Here is a 13,323-nt window from a genome sequence, read left to right as displayed (position 1 = left end):
ATTGATTAGAGAATAGTTGCAGATTTACAGCATATCACAGGATTTTCTCTGATATGGCAAGAACTCGCACGGGTGACGTTCAACGACAAATAGATTAAAAACGTGTAGCTGCAACAAAAACGTTTTCTGTTTGTAACTGTATGTCTTTCAAAATAAGACATTTCTGTCCACAATGAAGGAAGAGTTCGTTGTTCTTCTGTAATATAAGAACTACATATCTTTGACTTATTAACTAAGTGGTAACAGGAACTAACTTTTTGTATGACTGTTAATTATTTATTTATATAACAATATTAAATGTAAATGTATACTGATTTTTAAAAAAGTGCTCTTTGTTAATTAATGAAAAAAACAATAAATAATAAAAAACGACAAATTGCTCTGCTTAGATGTGCTTTAAGATTCTGTTTGTCTTACACCAAACTGTTAATTATTTTCCCATAACAAGAAGTTCCTTTTATAACCAAATATGTATGCAAAAAGACACGATAACACACATAGACATACACACAGATCATTAAACACACATGCACACACACATGCATGCAAATCAGTCCAACTGACTGAGAGAGAAGAGACCAATGATTAGAGCATGCTAACTGAAACTAAAAGAGCTTCACATTCACACATGCAATATCCACAGACATCCAGCACACAGACGAAGAGTGTGAAGGTAAGGAAGTGTATTTTATCTCTTCTCTACTTTCAGGATATGTACAGCATGTCGGTTCTGATCCCTGTACTGCACAACACAAAATACCACTTCTGTTTGTCCCTTAGCCCTAGCTTCCAAAATACTTCCTTCCCTCTCTCTCCCACGTTCCAGCTATCTCTCCGTTCCTGTTTTGGGCTCCTCTTCTGCAACTCGGAGAAATTCTTCCACAGTGGGTTGACTGGCATCTTGGTCTTTTAAAAAAATCTGCCCACTGCCATCCACTCAGAATCCTGACCTCATTTACTCTCTGAATACACAAAGTTATACATGAGTTGCATTAAAATGAGCCATAAAAGTCAGTAACCTAAATTACATCAAAATATTTATGTAAAGAAAGTTATTCATATTGAGATCTGCACTATGCAGATACGTAAGTGGATTTCCTGGGTTAAAATGACATGTGCGGCTCACAGCATCCGCACCGGCCAGATTTTTGTGTAGTCACATGGCTGCATAAATTATAGAAGCCTTTATTTTGTCACATATACATTACAGCACAGCGCAGTGAATTCACATATCCTGACTTTGGAGGTTGGGATCAGAGCACAGGGTCAGCCAAGATACAGCACCCCTGGCGCAGAGAGGCAGTTGTAATGCGGCACAAGGTCCAAGCAAGCAGAACACCGCTTCCTCCCTGAATTGCTTCATTTTTGTATGACAGACAGTCTGTAGTGTGTTAATCCACTTATTTTGCAGTGAATTGCCAACGATTACAATGTGTAATCTATTAATGAATGCAATTTCTCACGTTTTTATTGTTTATAGTTACAAGAGTTATTGTTGGATATCTGATGCTTAATATAATCTTGTCTCTTGCCTGAGAGACAAGATAGTTTCTGTTATAACCTGCATTACATCTGTAATAAACAGTCATTACCATACCAGCTTCTTTCTCTTGCTCAATACCTGATCTATTTCTCTATCTGTCATTCTCTCTCTCTCACACACACACACTCACACACACAATAACACACACTCTGTAACTGTAAAATGGAGAAAACTGAAAGATTAACAGAAATTATGAATCATTACATCCAAGACTCAAACACGTCTCCTCGCAAAAAAATTCTCAATATAAACGTTTATATGAATGATGTCATGACTAAACAACAAACACGTACATCTCCTTAGTATTACTCTGACAGTATGCAAATCATCATGTATAAACGGTTACTATAGAAACAGTTGCATAATAAAGAACAAGCGCATGCATGTTAAAGCTGGAACTGCTTTAGGCTGTTATACGAAAATAATCCACATCATCTGACCAACCATATTTCAGCATTTAACTGTGCTGCATTATAGCGTAATGTATAAAGTAATTTTATAAGTAATTTTTCTTAGTGGAACAGCAAATTATTAAACATGTGATGTAATTCTTTAATAAACATAATAGTGTTAGTTTTGGCAAAGTGCTGTGGAATAGGAGGAATAAAATATTACATTTTATAATATTACAATATATCACAGCAACCAAGTCTTTGATTGTTTTCCTATAACAGCTCACTACATCACATTTCTGTTTCTTGGCATAACCAACACATAGTTTTTATGTGGGTTGTCAAAGTAGGATTGTCAAAGTCTTCCACAAATCCGCAAGGTGAAGTGGTGCTCTCTGTTACAGTATATGTTCGACTTTTGGATAACAGACGTTTCTGGGAAATAAGAGAGCTCGAGTAATGTAACAGAGATCAGACAGAGAAGAGAACAGAGAGCCAAATGGATGGATCAGCAAGAGGATCAATAAGCAGCCATTATCTGTGTATGTTTCCATTCCTCTGGGATAACCGCCTAAGACCAACGCCCCAGCAGAAATGGACAAGACCTCACATCCCTTCTGCCCCTTGAAGCTTACAGAGATCTGTTCATCATCACGCATTGCGGATACAATATGTGTTGAAAGAACTAAACAAACAATAATTACAATTCGGGTTGTAGGTTTGGTTTTAGGATTCAACTAAATCCTTTGAAAGCTAATTATTTCTGTATTCCTATGCATTTTGATATTTTGCTGTTTATCTACCAGCTTTATATGTAACTCATTCCATTGTAGAAGTGGGTGTAGATTGTTGATTCATATCACAGCGCTATGCATTACTCTGGATGGATTTTTATCATCAACCCAGATTAGAATGATGATGAGCATGGCTCAGAGGTCTGTGTTTCCGAAGGCCGTGTTTAATGATAAAAGTTTATATGCTGTCATTAGTTAATCCCCAAAAATTTAATTAGAGTACTTTGTAAAATGTACAACGGCGATAGAGACGATATCCATCCATCCATCCATCCATCCATCCATCCATCCATCCATCCATCCATCCATCCATCCATTCATTATCTCTAGTGTGGGATACTACCCAAGCTCACAAGAAACCTGGAGCTTAACCCAGGGAGTTAGGGTACAAGATAGGGGACACCCTGGACTGAGTACCAACCCATCACAATCCACATTTACACACTATGGACAATATAGAGATGCCAATCAGCCTAAAACGCATGTCTTTGGACTGGAGAAGCACAGGAAGAACATGCAAACAGAGCAAAAGCATGAATCAAATTCACCAAACCTGGAGGTGTGAGACAACTGTGCAAACCATTAAGCAGCAGGTTTCTATGCAAAAATGATTTTGGGACATGACTGGTTGCCTTCCTTCCTTCCTGGATTTTGACCATATATTCTCAAACATTTATCATGTCTTACTTATACGTATTCATGCATATCATATATCATTCACTGGATTGTGTTTTGCAAAGATCAAATCACACAAAGCATCGGCTATACAGTCTCTACCTTTCCCTTTTGAAGCCCTTTGTTCAGAAACTCTTCAGAAACACATGACTCATATATGAACCAGACTTATTTTTAAACTAATGATCTAGAGTCAACCGAATGTGGAATTTTACATCAGAGCTCATTTTTTCACATGCCTTCTCCATTTCAGCCTCACTGCTTTCTGAAACGATGATGCAGTTTGAAAAGTATACAGAGTCTGACTGAGAGAGAGAGAGAGAGAGAGAGAGAGAGAGAGAGAGAGAGAGAGAGAGAGAGAGAGAGAGAGAGAGAGAGAGAGAAAGAGACGCTTTAGGGATTTTTAGTTCTGATGTTTAGCAGTGTCTCTGCTCTGCAGTAAAGCTTCACTGATCCAAATCAGAGCAGTGATACGAGCAAACAAATTGAAACAGCGTGTGTCAGGGAAATGTTGGGAGAGAACGCTGTAACTGGACTGATCTGGTCAATGTAACAGTAACAATTTTTTTCTACAACATCTGCTATCGGTTAAACATTCCTTAGAACAAATGATATTTTAAAGAGGGTTTAAACTAGCTGTAATGTAGCCAATTCTGAGGTGCACAAACTCCTTAGTCAAGTTAGTAAAAGAGAAAAAACCCATCTAAGCAAAACTCTGGGACGTTTAAAATAAAGCTACATCTTCATCCCTCAAGTGTTAGCTAAGATGATAACAAACTTTAACGATACAAGCTAGCTGTGTATTCTTACACATAACATTCCCTTTTTAATCCTTGCATTTTGGTGCGAATGACCAGCTTGTTTTTCGTTCAATGTAAATCACAAAATTGCACTAATATCCGTATGTATTTATAGTTTTCATTGGTATCAAGACCTCAGACATGACTCTGGATTTAAGCAAAATAGAAAAGTTTGTCTAAAACATACTTCTCTGTTACACTCAAGGGCGTCTATTTGGGTAGGGACGGTAGGGACATTGTCCCTAGCAATAATTCGACCAAGCCTATATATATTTATACATAACCACTGATATCCGTCTGTGTCTTGTGCTTTTTTACTTATTTCATTTAACATTTATCCAGGAATCATTAAATAAGATTAAAATATTTTACAACAGCGTCTGTAAAAAAATAGCGCAACTAGTGGAACACAAACGGTTAACAGATTTACCCCCTGCAATGAATCCCGCTTCTGTAACTCACCTCTCTAAAATGATTGGCCTTTGCCCTTTTTGAGTCCCGCCTCTCTAACCCATGTCGCTGTTTGATTGGCTTTGTCTTTCTCGCTAATGTGTTGAGGTCGGCTGCAGCTATATTCCGTTGTATGAAGCAATATGCAACGTGATTATGCAGGTTATGGTACCGGTATGTGAGGAAGAAAGTATTCTTATAACAACAGTTTTATGCACAAAATACGGGGAATGTTGTCCCCACCAATGTCAAATAAATTATGTCCCCACCAATGTCAAAATCAAACTTTCGCCATTGATTACACTCTCATCACTCACTCATTTTCTACCGCTTTATCCGATTCTCTGTTACAGTACATATGATTCTGTACTTGTACTTAAAAGTACACAATGTTGGATCGAGCGAGGACAATGTACAGATGTGAGATGGTTCAAAGAAACGGAAGTTCACCTCCTGCCTTGAAGATAAGCTTTGGTTCAAGTCAGAACAACTTTAATTTTTTCATGACTTGAATTTAACTTCATGTTTTCATGTTTTCCAGAAAAGAAGAACTAAGTTGGAAGAACCCATAAAACTGATGTACTTTCATAACCAATCTATGACCAAGAATAACTTTTCCAGCATAAACTCTGAGCTACCCTTAAGACCTAAGTCACCAACTTAAAGGTTAGATATTTAGTTAGTTTTTTTTTTTTTAGCTAGCCTGCTGTTAGCAAGGACTGTCATACCTTACATTTCAAGCTCACTTGGACATTGCTTGAGTGCCAAATTGAGGCATGGCTAAAAATGACTGACAAGAAGACAGTCCAACCACAAACAAACATTCTGGACTGACTGTTAAGTCATCAATGTGTAATACACTTGTTATTATTTTTCTTTCATTTCTACATATTTTTTCCACATTATTTGTAAGAGTAAGAAATGAAGCACGGTCCTTTAATTAGGCAACACCTTCAAAGTTTTCATCTGTCATGAATACAAAGTAGAAAGTCAAATATCTTAGATAAGAATATTTTTCAACCAGTTCCAGTGGTCAAAACTTTGGCACAGCGTCACTGCCTAAACCACAGTGTTCCATCATAACAAGGCTGAATCATATAAAATCAATTCACTGGCTAACTCAAATGCACTGAATTATTGTGCATACATCAAGATCTGTATAATATAAATCTCAGGAGAAATCCATTCAGCTAGCCAGATCTCACAGCTCTTCCTCCATTTCTTTTTATAAAACAGTTACTGGATTTGCTGCTAAAAGTGTGATCTGCTAAAAAAAAAAAGGTGTGTCCCTTTTTACAAAAAGAGACAAGTCAGCCTCTGACCTGATATTCATATGACACTATTAAATGTTAAATACACATACGGTCTCAACTGCAAGCAAGAAGGTGTGAACTAATTTGCTTAAGTTGGTTAGCAACTCTGGGCTATTTTAGTGGGAATGTCAATTTAAACAATTTGAATTTTTCTTTAATGATAGTTTCCTATTCTAAATCATGTGCTGAATATGAGTGCATAAACTCATTGTAGTAAATTAAACAATAAACTTAAAGAATAACTCTTTGCAAGATTTGAACACTGGGTAAAAACTGGTATAAAGTGGCTGGATGCGGGGGGGGTGTAAAATTATGATAAATTAACTAGAGCAAAGTGTAAGTTTAAACATAAATACTTTGTATAATTTTGCTTTGACACAAGATTTTTCAATTTTCCTAAAGACTACTGTCTAAGCTCCATTAGTACAGTACAGTAAAAGAAGGTCATCTGCATATGGAAACTTGATTGGCTCTGATGCTTTATGATGTAATAAAACTCAACTCTCACATCTTCAATAACAACTTAAGACTTTCTTTCTTCAGAAAACTCTTTTTGACCCCAGTACAAAAGCAAATTAATCTGCAAAAATGTGTTATTAAGGTTTAAGTAATTTAAACATCTTGTTTTGTGAAATTTGTAGAATTTAAATAACTGATTATGTATTTTGACAATATTAGCTAGAATATCTCACTGACTCAATATCTTAGTTACTAGGAGAAGCACTCCTTCTCCTAGTCTCTCATTCTGTGCCCGTTTTCACTCCGTCCTAACATGTGAGCTGCGATTCATTTCCAACACAGCCCATAGCTGTCCTGTCCAGACCTCTGTTTCATCTCATCCGTCTAAACTTCCTCTTTCTTTTCCTCTGCCTGCATGTCTCGCTATCCACTAAAAGCAGCTCAGTATTAAAATAAAAATCATTTCATTGTCATTCACAGTATGAAGCCTATGAATCTACCATCTTTTACAGGTCTTCTTTTAATTGAAGCTCGAACACACATACAGTACAGTACGAAACAGATTTGTACACTTGACACCAGTTTTGTTTCTTTCTCTCTTTCTGTAACCCTTTTTTTGAGTTAATTGGTTTAATAAGTTACCATTAGTGATAGAAAGGAGAAAGACAAAGACTGAGAAAAATAGAGACACTGAGACAGAGAGAGAAAGAGAGAGGGGGGGGGGGAGTGGGAGGTGGAGGGGGGCAGAGAGAGACTCACATTGTAATGCACACCCCACAAAAATAATTCAAAATTTATTAAAAATCAGTTTGAGTCACTTCATCCTTTGGGAGAAAATCTTTCCATTACAACCTTCTACCTTAACCAATTTTCAAGCCCCTCTCTCCCTTCCTCTGATTAGCTCAGGGGCCTTCACTTAGACCCATGTGATGCTTAATACCATTAATGCACATACCATTTCTGAACACATTCACGCTCCCAGTCACAAGGACTTGAGTAATGTATCACTGCACTAACAGCCGCAAATGTGATTTTCCAGCTCTGGAATCACAGAATGGAAGCATGTGGAACATTAGTTTTCCGGTGTGCACTAAAAGCGACGGCTATGCTTTAGGTCATGTACAGCAAAAGCCTCGCATTACTCTGACCTCATCTTTATAAGAGTTCAATTACTGAGAAATTAATCCACCGTGCATCGACAGCTTCCTGAAAAGCTTTACTGAAAGAGAAACGCTCAAACTGCTGAAGCCGAGGATGTAACTACAAACTCCAAACTGCTGACTCTGCCTTGTGTTTGTACTGAGTCTGTTATTTTTTAAAGCCTTACTGAAAAAGCAGCGTCGGCCTTGGGGTATATTTTCAGGTCAACTTTTAATAAATTGTCATGAGATCAGTTTATTTGCAACAACAGACTGTAGCTGTTAGCTGTACAGAAAGCTTGCTCCAGGTTCGGAAGAATAAAAATAAATCCCTTCAAATACTGAAAGGAACCAGGCCTCATAAGGCAAACTGGGAATATACTGGAAATTCAGAAGGCAAAAATAGTTGAAGTGTAGAAACTTCATTTAAAAAAAATTCAAAGAAAGAAAACACCCTGAGATACTACAGAAACTACAGCATACAGAAGGACTGTCGTGTACTGTATGAGGTTCAGTTTTTGCAATTTTTACCCCTGATTACTCGGTGCATATCCTTATGTGGTGCTCTGGTCTAATAAGAGGATATGACAATGCTTCAAAGTTCCTGTTTGAAGAAAAAAGGCCAAAAAGGTGCCCTGCTCCCTATTCCCTGCAAAGTTGTAAGGACAAGTGAATATATTTAAAAGAAAAAAGCACAAATAACATCTTTTACCCCCAAGATGAGAGCAGAACATCAAATCTGATAGCTAAAACATAACTAGCAGCTTGCTGACTTTTTTGAGGTCACAAACATGGCATGTTACTTCAGAAACTACGTCCTTTCATATGTTATTACATGTTAGCTACCACTCTTCAGCCTAATGGGTTACATTTCTGAGAAAAATAAACACTGTCCACTCCTGACAGTTATCAGGAAGCCGCCATAAACAGACAAACACACTCCTTTTCTCATGCCTGCAAATGCACAATTGCTTAGGAAATGATTTTTGTGATTTATAAATCACGTGTGACACAAAGGGGGAAAACGGCTCACTAGAAATGTGGAGAAAAGTTAAATAAAAAAAAGAAGAAGAATTTATCAGTTGCAGGTGAAGTGATGTGACATCACAGCAATATCCAGATGCTGACAAACATGTGGTGTCTATTTGGGGTCAGTGACTCCCTTTAACTGTTAAATAAAGAAGGCTGAGGACTCGAGAAGAGTGAGCAAGAGTGAGAGAGAGAGAGAGAGAGAGAGAGAGAGAGAGAGAGAGAGAGAGAGAGAGAGAGAGAGCAGAGAAATATCTATCTACAGTACAGACTTTTTTATCCTCTAGGGATAAACCAAGCTGAACTGAATATGATTTAAAACCAAAGATCGACATATATTCCAATCCAGATACTGTATGCATGACCAAGAGCTTACTGCAACTTCAGAGATTTCATCTGAAGGTTCATCTCTGTGAACGAGGCATAGATTCCATAACTGTGTAGCCTACCCCTAAAATTCCCCCTGGCACAATAACACTGTAACTGTTATTAATCATTCATTTATTCCTTTACTCTTTTCAGTGAATCACTTTATCCTGCATAGGGTTGGAGTGGAGTTTTCTGGAGCCAAGCCCAGGAACACTAAGTACAAGGTGGGAACACACCCTTGCTGGGATACCAGCGCATCGCAGGGCACCATGCCCAAGCAGACATTATCACACTCATTCATACCTAGGGGCAATTTAACATAGCCCATCAACCTACTCACAAGGAAACCGGAGAACCTGTTGGAAAGCAACACAGACATGTTGAGAACACGCATAACTCCAAACAGACAGTAACCTGAACTAAGGATCAAAACTGTGAGGTTGTAAAACAGATCCTGCACCACCATGATCATTGTTATGATTATGTCGTAACGTAGGAGAAGAACGCACACCTCTTTTGGATCAATAACGCACACCGTTCGTTGTTACCACTAGTTTGTAACAGTGTAACACCTCAGTGCATCAGTGTGACAGAGCGCGCACTTGGCATGCGGCCATCCAAACGCAACTAAACTGCGGGACGCGCTTTCGCTGCAAGCAGGACTGCGTTTTATGTCGACACACTGTTTAGTGCTGTAGTCTGCAATTTGGGACGTTACCAATACTCCAATACTCCTGATTACCGGTATCTGAGACGTTCCAGGCTACACACACACACACGCACACACACACACACTAACATGCGGAGCAGCTGCGCAATCGATTAAACCGATTTAAGTGATGAGGAGGTGCCGTAAATCAGCGCCAAAATAAGTGCAGGAAAGGCGAATGGCGCTAAATGAAGCCAAGCTGTTCTCTAAACCCTGTAAGCGTGCGCGCACATACACACACGCACACACACACATACACACACACATACACACACGCATACACATACACACACACACACGCACACCATGGCGATTTAATCCGCTTAGGAAGAAATCACGCTCTACAACCAAAGCGCAACCTCTTTTCTTAAAAAAAGAAAAAAAACAAACTCTAAATCTCTCTGAAACTCAAACCCTGTATGATGAAAATCCACATGATTGAAGAACTTACTTCGCTTTCTGAACACGGCGGAATTCCAACAAGACAAAACGCCACTCCATTCATTGGACAGCTGGATTCCGGGAGGATCTGTTAAACTGAGAAGGCGCGGTATGTAAAATAAACAGCGTTAATGTTGAACCGCAACAACAACCAGGTTTATAGGTCCGCATTCAGCTCTGCGTCGCGGTCCTCACTTTTCCGTTGTTTGGTTTGTTGGCGCCCGGGTCTGTCCCTCCCTCCTCCCCTCTGCTCCACAGCTCAACTCTGAACAAGCATGAGGAAACTCCTAGGCTCAAATCTGCGCAGAAATAAAAGCCCCCCATCCGTTTTTACGTCCTCTTTCGGCTTGCCGTAGTTCAGTTGTCCTGAGTGAGAGCAGAGCGCACGCAGCTCCCCTTAGCGGTATCACCAGAACAGTGCACACATTCACGCGTTCACTTCAGAGGGTCCCAGGGCCTGTTCACACCTTTCACTAACATCCGACTCCAATGCACATCTAAACACATTTCTGTTCCGCCGTTCACACACTGGCATCATGAACAAGTCTCAAGGGATCATACATTGTTTCCTCAGGAGGAATCGTGCCATGGACATTTATTACATCTGTCTTCTGCTGGGAGTTTTTGTTAGGCTAAAATGTCCTTCGAAACTTAATGCGTTGATCACACATATAGCAGTGATTTGTATTGAAAGTGATATGAGCAACTGAAAATAGATGTCTGTTTGTCCGGTGATGTGACAGAAATTTTGTAAAAATGCAAATATGGAGTGAATTCTTGCAGTGGCTACCAATAGGTGTGAAAATAGAATAGCGAATGTGATAAACATACAGAGTTTTATAAAAAATGTTGCATCGAAAAACGTATGGAAAAACACAATGGCCATTCGAAGTAATTTAATTAATAGTGGAATGCTGCCATGGCAACCGGTAGACTGGTGATTTCATAGTGTGATAAAATCGCTGCATTTGAGAATGTAGCGTAACTCAGGCAGCTCATGTACTTTTGATCAGATCATCCAGGATGCATGTTAATGCCAGATGTGAACTGAGGTTCATACTGTTTCCATTCCAGAGACCCATTTCTCTGTAAACTTTTAGCTGTTTAATTTGTTTTAGTTTTTATTCCTGAAATGTCCTGAAAGGTCCATCATTATTTATAGCACTACTGCTCCACCATGCCCCCCCTTGCCAATTTTCCACCCAGTATATTCACACCAATTCCCACCCACTAGCTACCCCTCCCCTATCTCACACAACCACTGCATCTGTTCCATCTGCTGATCAAGCTATATATATAGTTTAAAACATTTTGCAAATTAATACCTGCGTGTGTTTGTTTTCAGTCCAAATGTACAGAATACTAGTTCTACAGCTCTGCCCATAGGTGTTGTAGTTTGAATCAGATTCTCTTCTGTTTTAGAAATGTGGAGTCTTTTCTACTTGGAACCAAAAAAAAACACCACTACCAAAAATTTCTTTCTAGCCCAGGCTGCATCTTCTAGCAACCTATCAATGAAAGTCATGTCAGGTGATTATACCCTCATGACTGACACTCACGGATTTGGGTTGATTTTTTTTCACGCCTCTCCAAAGAAGAAGGCGCAAAGTACAAATTACACAAACTTGTATGTTTGAACAAAGCTCTTACTCTGTTATGCCGTGTTTGTTATTCAGAAGAAGTTACAAATCACAAATATATCTTCCTTTAAGTGTGTGTAATAATTTAGCCTACATTATTCATATTACCTTGATATTTGTTATCAAAGACATCTGATATGATGCATCGCTTAGTCATAATAGCGTCTTTGTCGAGCCATAGATAGATTTTATGGCTCCACTCTAATCTCACAACAGCCATCACTGTGATGTTAAACTAAGTGTGTTTATTAGCTGGAAAGGAAAACAAGAACAGTTTGGGCTCAAGTGATTTATATGCTTTAATTTCAGTGCACATGCACTATTCAGAAGGCAAAAAGCCTCAGTTTGTGGCTGTGAAACACAAAGAGCTCTTTGTGCCTGGATAAAGAGGTAGGTAGGGAGTAAATATATAACAGTGGAGCGCAAAAAGGGAAAGGGTGAAAAGCAAAGGGGGTGCAGAACTGTAAAGAGAGAAGGACAGACCTCATTATTTCCATTTTGAGTCACACTGCAGTGATGTGGTGAAAATGCTGCACAGATTTGCACACACCCAGGAGATTCTCTAAGCCATTGACACAAGCCCCCAAATAAGTATCTTAACGACTGCAACACATACGATTATTTTACACCACATAATCTTTGAAAATAAGGAACAATCACCCTAAGGTCAAGTTTGAAATAATAATAATGATCTATTTACAACAGTTATTATTAGCCTGTTTGACCACACCTGTATTGAACAGGTTTAATCTAACTTATATAACAAAAAAAATTATTTCTTTTATTATTTATCTATAGATAATGTCCATCTGTTGATAAAAATAGAAAATATACTCCTGTCACACTTAATAAATAAATAAAAAATAAATCTCTGCTGAAGGGCTCGTGGGAATTTACCTGAATAAAAGTTACAAAAATGTAAATAATGTATTTGATGTAAATAAAAAAATAGCATTTAGTATATATGTATATATAGCATTTAGGTTTGAACTGAAGATAAAGATTAGATAATGTGTTAACTGTTTTAAAACTGTTTTTCATGCTGACATTTAAATTTTTATAAAGCTGCCTATATGCATGGCCTTCATACCAGCAGTAGCACAAACAATGCAAACTTTAAACAAACAGCTGATCAATCTTTCCCGGCAAGACTGTAAATGACGGTAAGGCAGCAGCGATTAATGTTGCTCAAGTTCTAGCAATCTTAGTCTTATCAGTTTAACACTGGAAAACAAAACAGTGGCAGACTTTAGAATAAAAGTCTAACCATAATTATACTATTTGCATTCCATGTGGGTATTACAGCACAATATACCCTACTTATCACAATTACAGCCCTTTCTAGGAACGGTTTAGGATTATGCATAATCTGTGTTATGGCGGCAAAAACATTTTGAATGGATTGTTTCTCTTTTTTTCATTTTAATTCGTCGTCTTTTTTTTGTGCGGTGTTTTCCAGGTGACTGGCTACCATTGAGGGATTATTATTATTTTGGTTGGCTGAATGGTTTATATGAGGCAAATAAATGGATACATGTACCTACTATCAGAGCACATGAAGCCCAAAATC

At 38.3% G+C, this 13,323-nt stretch overlaps 1 protein-coding gene across 3 annotated transcripts in view; it reads right to left on the bottom strand.

Moving 5' to 3' along the window:
• Nucleotides 1-13,323, bottom strand: part of arhgap23a (Rho GTPase activating protein 23a) — a 70,351-nt gene that overhangs the window by 46,627 nt on the left and 10,401 nt on the right. Inside the window, exons 1-2 of one of the 3 annotated variants that reach the window (XM_047800700.1) lie at nucleotides 10,309-10,430; nucleotides 10,124-10,209 (exon numbers count right to left, since the gene is read on the bottom strand). The exons of 1 other annotated variant lie outside the window; for it this stretch is intronic. In XM_047800700.1, coding sequence (XP_047656656.1) covers nucleotides 10,124-10,177 — 54 coding nt within the window. In that variant the 5' untranslated portion in view covers nucleotides 10,178-10,209; nucleotides 10,309-10,430. Of the gene's footprint in view, nucleotides 1-10,123; nucleotides 10,431-13,323 lie in introns of those variants that run through there. One more of the 3 variants, XM_047800699.1, reaches the window with a different exon arrangement.

This window comes from Tachysurus fulvidraco, chromosome 15 (genome assembly GCF_022655615.1).
Source record: "Tachysurus fulvidraco isolate hzauxx_2018 chromosome 15, HZAU_PFXX_2.0, whole genome shotgun sequence".
NCBI lineage: Eukaryota > Metazoa > Chordata > Actinopteri > Siluriformes > Bagridae > Tachysurus > Tachysurus fulvidraco.
The sequence above is the reverse complement of the archived record's forward strand: the minus strand, read 5'-3'. Positions and strand labels throughout refer to the sequence as shown.